Source organism: Mus musculus, chromosome 10 (assembly GCF_000001635.26).
Source record: "Mus musculus strain C57BL/6J chromosome 10, GRCm38.p6 C57BL/6J".
Taxonomy (NCBI): domain Eukaryota; kingdom Metazoa; phylum Chordata; class Mammalia; order Rodentia; family Muridae; genus Mus; species Mus musculus.
The window spans coordinates 123,702,819-123,720,446 of record NC_000076.6 but is presented as its reverse complement, the minus strand read 5'-3'; the positions used below and the strand labels follow the sequence as shown (position 1 = coordinate 123,720,446).

At 38.4% G+C, this 17,628-nt stretch overlaps 1 protein-coding gene across 8 annotated transcripts in view; it reads right to left on the bottom strand.

Moving 5' to 3' along the window:
* Tafa2 (TAFA chemokine like family member 2) overlaps window positions 1-17,628 on the bottom strand; it is a 477,181-nt gene that overhangs the window by 20,758 nt on the left and 438,795 nt on the right. For all 8 annotated transcript variants that reach the window (NR_153334.1, NR_045514.1, XM_017313953.2 and 5 more), the window contains 2 exons: window positions 15,936-16,088; window positions 14,623-14,747 (listed from right to left, as the gene is read on the bottom strand). Coding sequence is in view for 6 of the 8 variants with exons in the window: in XM_017313953.2 (XP_017169442.1) it covers window positions 14,623-14,747; window positions 15,936-16,088 (278 nt within the window). In the remaining 2 variants the exon portion in view is untranslated. The remainder of the gene's footprint in view (window positions 1-14,622; window positions 14,748-15,935; window positions 16,089-17,628) is intronic.

The window sequence follows — 17,628 nt, the reverse complement described above, 5'->3', positions numbered from 1 at the left end:
TAGCATTTTAAAATATACATGATGGTTGTCATCTCTTTAGGAAAATATTATGGTCAAGATACTTGCACTGTAACAGCTCACTATCTCAGGGGGGTTCACAGTTGGTATTATTGCCAATGCTATGATTTAGTAACATCTTGGTTCTGTTCATCTTTAATACTGCTATGAAGATTATTTAGGCTTGATTGGAAGATGCCCATTGAAGATTATTTATGTATGATATTTATGTGTGATTGGAGGAGGCCCCATCCACACTAACATGAGCAATGTGCCTTGTGCAAACCTCCCCATTTTAAGCCTCGTTCAACAAACACCCTCACAAGAAACATGCAATGTGCGATTAAATATTTGGTTGCTGTGACTATGGGCCAGCTGAGTTGAATTATAATTACCCATAACACATGACTTTCTGAGTATGCTATATATGTATATATATATATATATATATACATGTATATATATATATATGAAAACAAAGCCTTCTTATGACTGAGCCTCATTCACAGCACCTCTTGAGATTCATTATCATGAGGTCTTCAGGACATGTCCCTTTATTATGTTTATCTCCCTTATAAAAACTGAGGAAAACAAACTGCCCTGTACATTTGCAAACAGAACAAATAAATCCTCCTGGTTTTGGATATGGTTTTACTCTTTGTGTGCTATAGTAAAGGAGATAAGTTGGCTAGCTTCTATTCCGAAGGAGAAGATGAGGAGTCATGGAGGAATGAAAAACAGAACATGCCAATAAGACCCCTCAGGAGTGGGATGCATTCAATGGTGAATAAACACAGGATTTCTTCAATAATATCCCAATAGCTCCATAGAAAGGTTCTAGCAGGAATAACCTGGAATCATATGATGTAAGCATTTATCCTGAGGCAAAGTTGGAGCACACTTGTTGAGGTGAGGCTGAGAGAACCACTGTGCAAGAGAAATGGGGGGATGATGTCAGGTGAGAGCAACTGCACCCTTCCGGGGGCCACGCCCAGTGAAATGGAAAAGGAGCCATCACTGGGCACAAGTGACAGTGTCACATTCTCTCTGTATTGTCTGTATGCTCAGAAAGGATGAGCCCTCAGTGCTATACCATTGCTATTGAAGATAAGTCTATCATGATGGCTCTTTGACCTCACAGTCTCGTTCATATGTAGAAAGAGATTTTATCATATTATCAATATTTAGTTCTAACTGTAGTATGAAATATGGTGCCAGGTCACTAAATGGGCTCTCTTTAGACCATTAACATAGGTAAAAAGTGAGTATACTAAGGTTATCATTAATAACTTTTAACAAGCTTTATTCATAAGCAAACTTCCTTTGACCTCATCTCAAAAACCCTAAAGCTATAATCTGGAGGCATATGATCTATGTCTGTGGTCTACATGACTATTATACATGCAAGCTCTGCTTTCAACAAGCTCATCTGAAAAAGTTTAATCACAAAGGAGGCTTGACTGTCCAATCATACATTTAGTAATCACACAAATGGATCATAGGTTGTAATTGAAGCTGGGAAATTGAGATTTCTATTCGGAAATTTTCATTCGGATTATTTCTTTCAAGACAGAAAAGAAGTACCACACAGCATGAGTCCTAGAAGCAGGCTGAGCAAACCAACTCCCACAAACATCCGGATGAAACCAGTTCTCCCATAACCAATTTTCTCAAGTCCAGAATGCTTTAAAGAAGAAAACTGAAGCAGGGAAGCAGTGCTTATAACCAATAATTTGCAAGCATCCTTTGAAAAACAAATTTCTTCTCCTCCCCTGCCTCTCTGTCTGCCTGTCCGTCTGCCTCATTCCCTCTGTGTGTGTCTCTCTCTTACACACACACACACACACACACACACACACACACACACACCTCCTTCTCCTCCCAGATTTCAGTTTTCTATGAACAGGATGAGGAAGAGAATGGGAATGGCAGCTAACAGTATAATATGTTTGCCACCAGAGAAGACTCAGCCATAGATGCAGAGGGAAAAATGCTAAAAGCAAGCAGGTGCTTGACAAAACAAACCTCTGTTGAGTTTGGGCTAATCTCCTCATACACTATGGCAAGCTAACATCAATGCTTACAAGAAGCAACTGAACGCCATGAGTGAAAGACATGTCAACAGGAAAATCAACCCTATCTCTAAAACTCTAAATACTATACATTACAACAAATCCCTTTCCATAGCTTCCTATAAACTATAACAATTCTAAATTATTTTATTCAATCTAAAATCTTGAATTTTAAACTGTGGATCAAATTTCACCAAATGTCAGATCTTCCTGTCCTGAACATTATTTCAAGATTTAACTTCTGCATGAGTTGAAAATATGGACAAGAACAAATATGTCCTTTTTTGGGGGGTGGGGGTTGAAACAGGGTTTCTCTGTATAGCCCTGGGAATGTCCTGGAACTCACTTTGTAGACCAGGCTGGCCTCAAACTCACAAATCTGCCTGACTCTGCCTCCCAAGTGCTGGGATTAAAGGCGTGTGCCACCACGCCCAGCTAAGATTCAATGTCCTTATACATTGATATGATTCTCTGTTTCCAACTTACTATAGTTGGAGTTCTTACTGTAGTCACAATTTTTTATATTACTATACACATAATCTCTCTCCTTTATCTTCTCCCCCATTTTACCCTTTCTCTCTGTACCTCATATATATGATACACACATATGATGGTTGAAAATTTAAATATGGTTTACAGGAATATTTCAGATTGCATTTATTCAGCTTCCCTGTTTATTTTCTATATAAGTTGTTCATAAATATGAAACTAGTTTGATTTTGAAATCTGTTTGTTTGATTCAGAGGCAGTGAAAATATAATGCCAGGGTCAATGGTACAAAAAAAACTTTCAGTTCACTATTCACAGCACAGTAACACTTAGTTTACTTATTAGACACTAAAGAAACAACTTTGTAAATAGTTTTCTTTCACGATGCCACAGCCACTCCCTTACTCCACATCACCTGCTAAATGTCTTCAGGAGTTGCAATTTAAACATTTCCCTGGGGAAAGCTTTTATTAATGAATGATTTCAATGCGGTCCATGGAATAATGATGAATAGTAATTCTCTAAAGTCTATTTTTTGTCTCTTGGTCTATAAATCACAACAACATCCACTATATTTCCCTACTTTGAGTCTCTGCCTATTATGACTATCACCAAAATAATCAGCAAAAGATAAGTTATGAGTATGGACTTTTTCTCTTACTCACTTCTCATATTCATGTTATTATCAAATGCCGATGTGATTCTACATCTCATCCCTCTACACCCACGATGTCATCACTTTTCTTATTACCTTCCAACCCATAATCCCATCCCTTCCTCTGATCCTTCACACTGAACTAGAAACCAGACCTTCATCCTATCGTGATCGCATAAGATTCTTTCATAGTTCATCCATGTCCAGAGAATAAGATCAAAATCTTGGACATGGAAATTTAAATGTCTCATAACACAGATGCAGGTTCCTGCCACTCGGCTCCCAGGATTTCCCAGCCACCCACTTCCTTTCACACGCATTACCTCACCCTCACACGCATGACCTCACCCTCACATGCATGACCTCACCCTCACATGCATGACCTCACCCTCACATGCATGACCTCACCCTCACATGCATGACCTCACCCTCACATGCATGACCTCACCCTGAGAATGAGTTTCAAACCCATGACTAAGACTTGATCTATCCCTCCAAGCTTTTTCATAAGCTGTTTCCTGTCTCTATGACTGTTGATCTAGTCAACCCTGAATGTTTGCATATCATTCAAGTTATAAATTGATCACATTCAAACCTGAGGAACTTCTTATTTCCCAAGGCAGGCCACTCATTGAGAGCTAACATTGAGTATGTTTTGCTGAGGTCTTAGTTGTATTTCTTATAACCACACAAATATTTTTTTCTTTTCCTTGCTATTTCTTCCAATAATTTAAGACATGTTATTCTTGTGTTTCTATTCTCAGGAGTTAATATCCACAAATCCAATACACAAATCTTTTTGTAACCCCCTAAAACTGGGATCTGGGATTTTTTGGGGTATGGCTGGCTGAGGTGTTACCATTCTAACAGAAAACTCAGTCCCTCCTTCCATACAGGGTACACCTCAGAGCAACTCTACAGTTGAGAGTTGTTATGCAGCTCCTGAAATATTTGACAAGTTGTTGATTGTCTGCCTTCCAAGAGATGTGAGGGATTTAGGACACAGCTGTGCTTCATACACCACCTGGTCATCATTTCCAAAGCTCTCTGAGCTTATTGGAAAAATACACCGAGTCCTCTTAGCCTTTCCACCAAAGTAAGGAATTAAAACTGCACAGGAACCCATTCTATGGGGCTTTTCAACTGCTTGTGCAATATGTAAAAGATGTGAGGAGGGAAGGGGTTTTGGTAGATCGAGACTGGATAAAGGCATATATTTGCAAGTAGGAAGTTTATCACCCAATATAGAAATAAAGGCCAGAGGTCCCCAAAGTGTGGTTCCACATGCATCACCATCTAATCCTTTCCTTTTAAATTAATCTATGCTTTCCTAATTGCATACACACACACACACACACACACACACACACACACACACACACACACACATATATATATATATATATATATATATATATATATATATATATATATTTTGGACACATACATGGCTCCAGTGTCCTCTTCTCCATCCTCCCACACACAAAACCTTTCTTTCACTAATAATTTTTCCTACTTTCAGGCTTTATATCTCCTTGGGTTTGGTTGGTTGGTTGGTTGTTTTATGAGTTATGAGTGGTAGCTGCCTGTATGGCTGGAGATTATTTATTGAGGTATAATAGACACAAACACGTGGCTACACTAATGAAGAAATTGACTCCCTTTCTCACCCTTCTACTCCTTAAGTTCCTTCAAGTTCGATTCTTCTTTCCTTAGGGAACTCCACATAAGCAAAACTAGATAAAACTAGATATACTTAGCTTTCAACAAATATTAAGCCTACAATGTCTTTAATTAACAAGACATAACTTTGGCCTTGGCCCTAATGTAAGGGTCAGAACTATGATCCTCTCTGTATAATTCACAGGGCATACTCCATAGCCAATGATATTCCTCATAGTTGAGAAATATCTTACAAGATGTTAAGAATCCTATAGGTTATTAAGATAGTCTTCATGGTTGAGGAATGTTCTATGGCCCCCAATCCGTGTTACATTATAGTGTATGAATACTCACAATTAACTCTAAGGTCATAAGCACGTGCTTTGGAGGAAGATTTACAAATATACACATGGCTCAAGTAGCGTGGAGTCATCTCCATCTTCCGGGAGCTTGAGAGCGCTCATCTGCTGCCCATTGTTCATTTTAATTGTGAAAATGTAGGCCAAGTTTGAGAAACACAGCACTGGTGATGTATCACTTGAAGTTTCTGCATTAATTTCCAATAACTCTCTAAACAAATGCCAAGGCAGACACTCTTACTCCTATTAAATTATCGTTAATGAAGTAAGCAGCTCCCTAATTTAAAACACCAGATTTAAAATGTTACCTTTGGCTAATGCTGCATCCTGGGCACCTAGCTGGGTTCCTACCTGCCTTGAACTCAGTATCTAATTGATGTGAAAATTGTACGCATGTTATTCCATTTCTGTCTGAACCTCCTTATTAAAAACCTAATGTTATTACCACAATTACCAGCTTCCTTAAGTGTTTTTGCTTCTAATTGCCTTGTCATTTGAGATTTTAGCTTCTCTGACATGAATTTCACTCAGTGTCTGCCTTCCTCATTATAATGTAAGAATGCTCATCTGTTCTTAAGAAATATCAAATGCAAGGTGTTATATCAGAGTTTCCATTATGTTAAATGTCCTAGAGTTACTGAGCATTAAGGAAAAGCAGATTAAAAAATATTTCCCCAATTCTTCCCATGTCATCTAATGAGAACTCCCATTCTTTATATGCTCCTTATGAAAGATTACATCAGATGTGACATGCCTAAGAAAGTTTTCTGGCCTTAAATTCTACCACCTGCTCCACTGCAGACACAGACATCATTGCTATCTCTTGGATGTAGTTTTCCTAGGAAAGCTACCATCTCAGGGACCTTAACTTGTTCTTCCATCTGCTTGGAAAGTTTATTCTCCAAATAGTCATGTGAGTCTTCCACAACACTGCCAAACCTTCAACCACATATGCAAATTGGCTCAGCATGATCCACTTTCTATCTGTGGAGGATTGTATATGCTTGGGCCAGGGAATGGCACTATTTGAAGGCATAGACTATTAGTGGGTGTGGGCTTTAGTGCCCTCATCCTAGCAGCCTGGAAGCCAGTATTCTGCTAGCTGCCTTCAGAACAAGAGGTGGAACTCTCAGCTTCTCCAGCCCCATGCCTGCTTGGATGCTGCCATGTTCCCACCTTGATGATAATGGACTGAACCTCTGAACCTGAAAGCCAGACCCAATTAAATGTCATCCTTCTAAGAGTTGTCTTGGTCATGGTGTCTGTTCTCAGAAGTAAAACCCTAAGACACCATCCTTTTCCTCCACTATGACACAACACATCATCTAATGTGCTTTGTATTTTTACTAATTTTTAATTTCTGTTGCATCCCATATAATAGGTAGGATCTGGTCTATCTTTGTCACCCACGTGTGTTATCTTTCGTATCCTCTGTTTCCTCAAAGAAGCAGTAATTTAAGTCCTGTGGTGAAAGTGCTTGGCAGATATAACTGTGCTTGCTGATTAGCTGATCCTCAGGGAATTCCCTCAGGTTGTAACTGTCTCATTCCTTAAATGCACTTGACAACAGGCAGAAAAGTTAGTTGGAGACACAGAAAAGGAGGAAACCAGAGGAATATTGAGACTAGGGACGGTTCCTGGGAGGTACAGACCTTAGAAGGCTTGGCTATGCCACTAATCTCTCAGACTGGGAGACAATGAGATTGGAAAAGACCATCATCCTAATAGAGGTGGCAGAGGCTCTGGGACGCCTAGCTCTACCAGTTCTATCGTCCCTGAGAACCAGAAGATGCTAATGTGAATGATCTTAGAAGTGGAGTCTCCCTAGGCTCACCATAAGGAACCACAGCCCTGTTGTAAAAGGGTGACACCCACTGTTTGATTCTACTTCACAAAACCCAGACAACTGATACTGTTGTGGTTCCTGTGCTAGATGTATGGCCTGTAGTGATGAATGGACATTGTACTAAGTCACTTAAACTTCCTTTAAATTACTATGGCAGCAACAGAAAACAAATGCAACCTAGTATTGGCCCTGAGAGCAGAATTTATTATTTCTGTGATTTTTATTTCTTTGGTATCTTTACCTGGAACTTAGAACACTACCTTAAAACAGTAAACAATAAGACATTTTGAATTAATATTTATACACCATATGATTTCATCTCCCTGAGATCTATAACTCAAAAGTAAATGGAATGTTTACCCAAAACTATATTGAAAACTGATATTAAAACATGAGAACTGAGTTGTTTTGAAAACTTGGTTAAGGAGCTTGTATCTCTACAAGTTCAATGGAGCAGACCATGGGAAGCAATCACATATCGAGGTGGCATCTCCTGAGATACAGAATGAAACTAATCAGCAAGTGGTAAAATCAACCCATGAGGCTGAGACTGGAAGGAAGGAAGGGAAAGAGGAAAGGAAGAAGTGGGGAGGAAATAAAAGGATGAAGCTTAAAAGATATGAAAGAAAGACAATCAAAATATCAGAGTATAACTTCAACTGCAGTGAGGCACATGCACTTGTGTGTGTGTGTGTAGTGTAGTGTATAATGGGTCACAGAATAAGATATATTTCTTACTGTAGGTGCGGTAATATAATTTATAAGCCACAACCCTAAAAGTCATTTGGCTTTGTATTGTGGAATAGAGTGCAATTGAAGCCCCGACTGCTTGTAGGATGAAGACAGATGGACAGGGATATGCTGGATAAGAGTGAACAAATCAAGAAAGAACTACCCTACTCTAAATGTACTTACATTTGCCAGGCAAAGTGAACATCAGGCAAGGCATGGAGGGAGGCATATGAACTTTGCCGCCTTAACATAATGAAGTAAACATTAACCCCCATGCTATGCCCTCCCTTTACATTGAGTCTGAAACAGCATGCTTGTCCTGTTTAGACCTACAACACTCAGCCTTGATATATGCCTCCTTTGTGTGGAGGAGGCAATGTGAGTCTTCAATCAGCAAAATTCACAAGAAGCTATTTCCTTCCTCCCTTCTAAAAACCAGTCTTATCTGCCTTCCAATGTGATCCACTTATTAATGTCTTACTAATTTAGCTGTGAAGGGAGTGAGGAATGTCCTTGGTGTATACAGCTACAGACCTTGAAGCTGAACCTAGTCTGATATCTTTGTGTGTTTGTAGATCACAGAGCTAAAGCAAGGTCATTGCTAGTCCATTATTTCAACAGCATTAGTCTGGACACCATTTGCCATTGATTCTGATGTCCCTTGCAGGATGCTGCATAGAGATGAAGAAACTCATGAGGCTACCAACAGTCTTCATTTCCCTATCTCAAGTGCATATGCTTCGTGGAGGAAAAGAATATCCTATATATCCCTGTGTTATCCATATTGTCCAGTGTAGTTGACTGTGTTGAATATGGTTGGAGTCAGTACACAGTAACTGCTATGCCAATGGTATACTTGCTTTTATGTTTAAGTTATGAATACTGTTACCATATAGGTGCTCAGGAATTCTTAACATCTGTTCACTTTCACTGTATCACCTTTTAAAAAAAGATCTATTTTGTTTCATGGTATATTATAAATTACATAATTTCTATCTAACTAAGGTAGGTTGAGTATATGAATAAGGATAAAAGCATCTCAATCTGCTAAGAATTATGCCCCAAGAACCCATTTTACACATACACATAGGAAAAGTAGGAGTACCTTGGATAAATAATTCCCAAAGATAATATAGCTAATGACAATATAAAGTCAATTTTAAAGTAAGTATTTTGTCGTGTTTTCCTCAGGAAATCAGACCTACGAGCTATTGACCCCTCTGTTCTGAAGTGCGATGTCCATACCAACAGAAAGAAAAGGAAATTCTAAAGCTGCCATGAGTTCCTCGGCTCTGCCACAGAGAAATAATATCAAAACATTAAAAGAAATGAAGCCTAGTCTGTTTTTGTACTGATGATCCCAACAGTGGTAACGATATTTTCTCATATCTCACAAGCTCTGCAGCACCTTCCCCCTGCTATTTTGTATTGTATAATTAGCATATAATTATGTGCTCCCATACACTGGAGAGACTATTCTTTTATTAATGACTCCAAAAAAAATCCCTCACTATTTATCTTTGAAAGTGAGTTTAAAAAAATAAAAGAATAAAAGGGCTCGTATGATTTTTCCTTTCTTTTTAACTTAGATCTTAAAGGTAATAAAGGAGACAGTTTTGTGTGCCATAGGCACTCCTAAATTTTTCTCCTTCAGCATGGAGCGGGGGAGTTTGGAAACAGATGTTGTGTCTTCTATGCTCTTCAGACTAAATGGGATTGAGAACAAAAATGTGTTGTTGCCTAAAAGGCTACCTGCCTGCTTCCCTTCCTTTCTGGGAAAGAAAATAGGTCAGAGTGACAACAGCAGCCAAACTCTCTGAATGGAGTATGGAGGCAAAGGCAGGGTATAATTCACATTTGTAGAAAGGGCAATGAGGTTACACATTATTCAAATGAACTCACCCAGCCCCGATTTCTAGTAAGTTCTGGAAGATACCATCTCCCCCTGCTGAGGCCTTGCATGCATCGTTGCTGGTTTTGGCTAATTGCTTTCATTTCACTGTGAGACTTACCTGAACATTCCAGATTGGATATGGGCAATTATATGGGAAGATATACAATACTGAAATTTTTAATCATATCTCCTGCCATTGTGTTTGTGGTTAAAAAAAAAATCCCATATGAGCATCATATAATTGCCTCAGAAACACAAATAACTCTGGGCTGAGAGCAGCTCCCAAGCTACTTTGTAACCTTTTCTAGCCACTCTTTTGGGCCTCCTTTTATGTCTAGGACCTGGCAAATTAGGAATAATGGTTTCATCAGACTCAAGCAACCCTAACTATCTTATTCAAGACTGGTTAAGTAAGTGGACAGTGACAGCTGTGATGGTTTGAATATGCTTCGCTCGGGAAGTAGCACTATTAGGAGGTGTGGCCTTGCAGTAAGTGTAGCAATGTGGGCTTTAAGACCCTCCTCCTACCAACATGGGAGTCAGTCTTCACCTAGCAGTCTTCAGATGAAGATGTAGAACTCTCAGCTCCTCCTGCACCATGCCTGCCTGGATGCTGCCATGTTCCTGCCTTGATAATAATGGACTTAACTTCTGAACCTATAACTCAGCCCCTATTAAATGTTGTCCTTATAAGCCTTGCCTTGATCATGGTGTCTGTTCACAGCAGTAAAATCCCAAGACAAAAGCAATGAATACAATAAGTACTTAGGCTTCTTACTAACATAAGAATTATATCTGCTTATCTTTTGTAGAAATCACCTCTGTCCAGCATTCGCTCTGTGCCATACTGTTATGCTCCAACCTATTTAAAGGACATTTCTTCTTGCCTTCCCTTTTAAAAAAATTATTTCGGTGGAAAACACAGAGTTTATGACATTGGAGTCTTTGACTTTTCATGGCACTATAGCAACATTCGACTACACATTTATATTTGTGCAATTTTGATCATCCAGGTATACTGTCATAGCATTCAGTTCATTGAGAATATCTAAGTATGTCCATGTTTTACAAGTTTTTTTAAAATTAAATACCTGCTTTATTTCTCTATGCTCATTTTATACACATACCCAAAATTAGCCTTATGAAAATACAGGATATTAAAGCCATGAAGACCAGGAAACGAAAGTCAGAGAGATGGCTCAGGAGTAAAGGGCATCTACTGCTCTTACAAAGAACAGGAATTCAGTTTCCAGAGCCCAATTTGGGTAGCCTTAGCCCTGTGACTCCAGCTCCACACCCGACATCCTCTTCTAGCCTTCTGGGGCATCTATACTCATGTTCTGTGATCAACATGAAGACATGAATGCATACATACAAAGAGAATTTAAAATTATCAAAGGACAAGAAAAATTAAAATATATATCTTAAAACGATTTAGGATAAAAATGCTTCTTATAAAACAAAAGGAAGTAATTTACTTTGATAATTCAGAAAGTTCCTTCTTTCAAGTCATTTTTATCTTCTCCCTTTACTGCTTTCTTTCATTTCTAAGATGAAATTTCTAGCCTTAGAATCATTAGAAATCTTATAAGCAATTTAATCCATGCACTGGATTAAATACAACTGTAGTAATCTGAAATGGACGATGAAAACTCACCTCTCCCTTGGCTGCTGGGCAGATGTTAACACTGATAAACATCGTTAAAGTCACTACTAATTTTAACAGTAAATTCACTCAGTTCTCACTGTAAGATGGGCTTCTGATGTCCATTTTCCAGTCAGCAGAAATGCTGGAGGCACAGAGCAATCTAAGTCCCTAATTTGCAGCTGTTGGGCTCATTTTTGCTGCCCTGAGCAACAGAACTGTTGGCCAATACCCACTCATACTTCCTGCCTTCCACTGCTGGTACCAGCTGTTAGACTAACCCTCAGGTAATGTAAGAAAGCTACTTGACAACCACAGATCATTTCCATGGCCCTAGAGACATAGTCACTGTGGTTTGAAACAATCTCTATCAGACTTTGTCTTATCATGAGTTTCAAGGAACTCTAAATGACCCCACAACTACCTAAGTTAGAGGAGGACTTCCCCCATTGACCTGTCAGAGGGATCAGTATGACTTATATTCAAGAGACAGGCTATAATTGGTCCAAAACATCAATGACTATGGTTGATCCAAACACCCTTTGGGGGCTATATAAGCTTGCTTCTCAGGCTCACTTGTTAAATTGGCTGAGAAACAATGCCATGAGCCTGTTGCCCTGGTGTAATATCATACTGAATATAAGGAGGCTTTCCTTGAGTAGTCTTTTCTTATCTGCTTTCAGAAGTGAAGGCTGAACTGGTGACAATAGAGGCAGCAGAGCCATCGTAACAGGTGAAGCACAGAGAAGGCAAAACAGTATGGGTGGCAGTTGAGTTGTGGAAAGGGGAACACAGACATTTTTCTGACAGCTGGGGAAGCAATTTGGGAGTATGCCTGGCAGAAAGATAAAGGAGAGAGAAGGAGATATGGAAGAGGTAGAGAGGGTGAAGAGGGAGGGAGAAGGAGAGACTAAAAACGGATAAAATTGTAAGAGAAAAAAAATCAAGTCCAGCTCCAGTAGTGTGAACACTTGAGAGTTTTTAGTTTTTGCTCCTGTGTCCAGCCACAATTGTCACTATCAACTCTAGACACAAAGAAATCTACCAGGGAACTCACATTGGAAGAACTTCCTGCCTGGCCACAGTTTTTTATCCCAGGCCAAGGATGGGTGACAACATGTTTTATAAGGTCTTCCATTATCAGCTGCTCTTAGTGAGGAAAAATGACAGAATATCTGACAGTGTTACAAGCTACAGAGCCTAGATGTGCTTTTCCTGCCAGGGCTATTCATTCTTTTACACATCTTATTTCTTTTCTTTCTTTTTTTTAAATCTAAAACCTTTATTATTTTTAGTTACATATTTTCTTTTTTTTAATTGGGTATTTATTTCATTTACATTTCCAATGCTATCCCAAAAGTCCCCCACATGCTCCCCCACCTACTGCCCCACCCACCCACTCCCACTTCTTGGTCCTGGCATTCCCCTATTTCTATCCATCGCGGTAAATTTTGTGAAGGTGAAGCTCAGTTTTAATTTTGGATTATTTAGAACATGGCCAACTGGGAAGGAGAGGGCACCATTGGAAAATAATCTTTGAGAATTCCAACAGCATTGTCTTGACCTTTTCATTCCAATGATCCAGACAGTTAAATATATTCTCAAAGGTCTACCTCTTAAGAAAAGAACTATAGGAGCATTTTATCGTTATCACTGACAAATATTAAATCGCAGGTTAACGTTAAGTTAGAGGTACAGATTAAGGGATCAATTTTGAGAACTGAGCTGTGTGGCTGATTCATAGTCCCTCGATTAATTATTGTCATGACCTTGTGAAGTCACTTAACTTTGCAAAAGTATTGGTTTACTCATTGGTAAAATGGAGATTAAAATATCATCTTTATGGGGCTATTAAGCGGAGTAAATTAGATAATGTATTTAAAGTACCTTGTTCAGTAGGTAGCATATGTTTATGGGTCCCATAAATGTCAGCTTCCCCTTGTCCACTGAAGTAATGAAAACACAGAATGGCTAGAGAGAGCTCACCTTTTTTACTTATTTATTTTGTCAATGTGTTTCAGAATCTCAAATCTTTAGTAAATTCTCATAAGTTTTCTTTTTAATAGAGATAGTATGAGAAAAAATAATTTCATGTTAATAAATACAAGAAAATTTTATATCAGAACAATGTTTTTTTAAATCATAATAAAGTAGAAAATTTGTAACGACATTGAATAATATAATTATTCTAATTAAATAATCACGTTCTTACTCGGTATATTTTTGGAAATATTTTCAAAATTCAACCAACAAATTAGAGTCAAGAATACTTGGCAAAACAACAAAGTATGATTTTATCTCTGTTATTCAAAACATGGTCACATTGTGTCTACTGTCAAGGCATTGATTATATTACTTGACAGACTAGAATATGTTGGGATGACATCAATAAAATGAATCACTTGAAGATATGCAGAAAATTTAATTTTTTTATGTCAAATAAATATCATTATCTAGTTTGGTGTCACTCTTTATAAAACATCCTTATATAATTATTTTGTTTTTATCATTCAGATATCCAATCAATTTATAAGTATATAAGTATATAATAATTTAAATAATTACATTTAAATAATTGCATTTAAATTTATATATTTATATTTTAAAAGGAATTAAAATTCTTCTAGTCCAGAAAATCCAAGTAGTCAATGGGGAAATTAAAACTAAAATGGCTTTTCCTTTCTTGAGATCAGAAATGCATCCCTGTCCTGAGCATCATTTGTGATCCTGAGATTGTGAACTGCCTTTACTCTAAGGGAAAATGATTACAGCCCTGAATCTTTAACCCATAACCTGTAACCCGTAATCTTTAACCCTCAGAGAACTATGTGATGATCCAAATCCCAGGAAGGTCAAAATAATTGCTTTCACAAAACAGAAGGAACCCAAGTTATAAATAGATAGGAAGCCATGTTTAAACTAATCCATCTTTATCAGGTCCTATTGCCATAGCTACTCAGCTGAAGAACAGGGATTAGGGCCAGTTGTCTGCCATTTAGAATGGATCATGGGGATATGGGGTGGTGTTCATGCCCCTGGCAGTATCTTATGAAGAGAATTAGTTCATTAATCAGAAAACATGGAGGTGGATGGTGTGGGTGGAAGATGAAATTCTGAAATAAAAATATGCTATGAATGAAATGAATAAATAGGAAATTCACATTATATAAAACTATGCTCTCATTCTGCAAACGTCACTTAAGTTACCACAGCACATATCCTGTTCCCCATTACTTCAGCTTTTTCCCTCCCATGCTGGCTGTCCACTTACCCTAGTTGTTTTTACTTTGTTTCCAGAGGAACAGCTCCATCCTTTGCGATCTGGAAGGACTTTACATTCCTCTCCCTCCAGGCATGGCTGCATATGACACCACCACTTTTGTTCCACTATGGATGCTATGAGAAGAGAGAAAAATTAAGCTCACTATCTCTATTTAGGACTCACAGGGCAAAATCTCTGATCTAACCAATATACATTGTATTTTCAAGAATTTTCTCATATGTATATGTTTTTCGAGATATATAGGGTACCCTATTTCAAGATAAGGCTTCTCTGTGTAGCCCTGGCTATCCTAGAACTCACTCTGTAGACCAGGCTGGCCTCAAACTTACAGTGATTCCCCCTCCCTCTGTCTCTCAAGTACTAGGATAAAAGGCATGTGTCACCACACCAGACTATTTTACCACAATGAGAACAACTAACATGGGATATATTGTGATTATATTATACATAAATATTAATAAATTTCTAGATTTTTCAACAGAAAGTAATAACTATACTCACAATGTTGAAGAATGTTTCAAGCGAAAACAGAAACTTCATCTAACTGATATATTGAGAGACCTTGCACTGATTTATATAAACACATAATAAAGTATACCCATGCCTGGATGAATCAATATTTTAAAGTCAATGAAATTCTCCCCATGAGCAATCTAAAAATCAGGAGAGTGTTAGTAGACTTAATATGATTTTTTTCTTTGTTTTTTTTATTGTAAACAGTAATTTCTTCACAAGGAATAGGCCACATAACAAATTACTGTTTACCATGCAACAATTAATAGCCTCATACAAAGATTTATTATCTACTATAATAATATGAGCAATCAAACAAAGAAACCAATATTTATATTCATCTCCACTGAAGTCATCTAATGTGAATTTTATCTTCAGCCAATCACGATGTTGAGTTTCCTTTTTTTTCTCTCTCTTTTTCTTAAACTCTATTCATAGCTTTTGAACATATATTACTTCACCATTCTTAGCCATCTTGCTTTTCCCAGGTAATTTTTGAATCTCCTATCTACCAGTAAATCTACATTTCATGGCAACAATATCAGAAGCACATTGACTGACTGAAACCTTGTTATAATGCTTTTGAAACAGAACTACACGAGCTGTGATTCACTCTTGCTAGAGGTATTCACGTCCCGCCCCCCCCCCCCAAAAATGCTCCCAAATAACTTCCTTTCTGCCACATGATTTACAGTGTTATCCCCCTTGGAGTGACTGTAGTAGACAGCATTATAGTGGGGTTCCGATTCCAACCATGCTATTACAAAGAGCAATGGAAGAGGTCGCACCATCCACACAAGACGGAGCAGCTCGGGTAGTGCCTGCCACCTGCCCAGGGAAGCAGGAGCACTTGACCGTTTGGGACCGTTCTTCTATCTTGTTCTTATTACAGCATCTGTGCAGCGCCACAACCTCGCAAGTCCCAGTTCTAACATGGTGAGCTGTGCAGACAGAAACAAGAGATGGAACAACGTTGAGAAGCTTTGGACACTTCCTGGTTTTAATTAAAAACACATCAACTATAGCTTTATAATGGATCTTCCATGCACGGAACCGGAAATACAAAGATGTCGACTCCATAATGCAGGTTTGATTTCTTTTCTAAACGTGCAGAGACCATTTCCATCGGTAAATGCTTGGCGAAGCAGAGACAATCAGTGACTAGATTAGAAAGAGCTGTTATATAGTCTCAGATACAGAGGCAATCTGTCTTGCCATAAAAACATATTTATTTGTGTATTTCACATCTTTATATTCAATGCATTAATCACAAGAACATAAACTCCTGGATGTGGCACCCTGCAGCAGGCTTGTTAAAGCCAATTGCACACTCCCAAAGTGCAATATAACAATTGTGACCCTTTACAGGGGACAGGGTGAGGCCTTGGCAGGGGACATCCTCTTGGGAAGCAGTAACATTGTGTGAACCCTGCATTCTCAGAATTTTTAGCCCTGTTTCCCTGGAAATAAACTAATTGGAGAAGTCTGAAAGTGTCAGTGATTTCCTACGTGTTCCAGCCAATGTCAGGGCCCACAATCACCCCTCTTTCCATTTCGCCTGAGGAGACAACTGCTACCAAATGGCAGTAACCACAGGCACAACGTGGATGGATTATATCTGGAAGCCAGCCACTTGGAAAGCCAGTCTCATAAGCTGCCGGGCTCCCACAGCCATTTTTCTAACCTCCAAGTAAGATGACCGACAGAGCTTTGAGGATGATTGAAAACTATGAATCACATGACATGCTTTGAAAGGACTCTAGTTTGTCTACATCAGGACTGCTTTCTCCCCACATCTCCTCTTCAGCATACTGTCCTTTCTGTGGAACAATAAACCACCAAGTTTCATCTCCTAAGATAAAAGGCAGCTTTAAAAATTAAGCATGTATCTACTGGAGAAGCACGCTTTCAGAAAATGTTAATGTAACATTGAAATAGACATTTAAATAGGTAAGTAGGAAATCTGACATAGTCTAATGTTGTAAACACTTTGAACTTCCTCTTCCCATAAATATGATCAGCACATTGTTCATTTATATTAACTTGTCTGCTAGAAATGAACAATGGAGTTGGCAGTAACTCGGGTAAGGTAGCTTGCTTAAGCTTTTCTGAAGGAAAAAAATCCTATAGGCGTAATTTCTTCTCCCTCTATGTGAGATCAAGAAACTGAGGTGATATACACCTTTGACAGTCACTTGTCAGAACAGTCAAGAAGCAGGTGCAATCTCCAACACCACAGATATTTGTGTTACTATAGATACCACTGGGAGATGTTTTCTATGTTTGATTCAACTGCATGTATTTAAACAGAAGCTAAAATAAACAAGACACAGACTTTTGAACCTACTCTCCTCTGCTCTTTAAAGTATTCTCTTAGTTAAGCATGAGTCACTCGCTCTTAACTCCCCCAAACCACTGTTTTCTGCTATAATATACAAGTTATAGCACCTGCTGTACTGTACTTGGTGACAGTTAAAATGA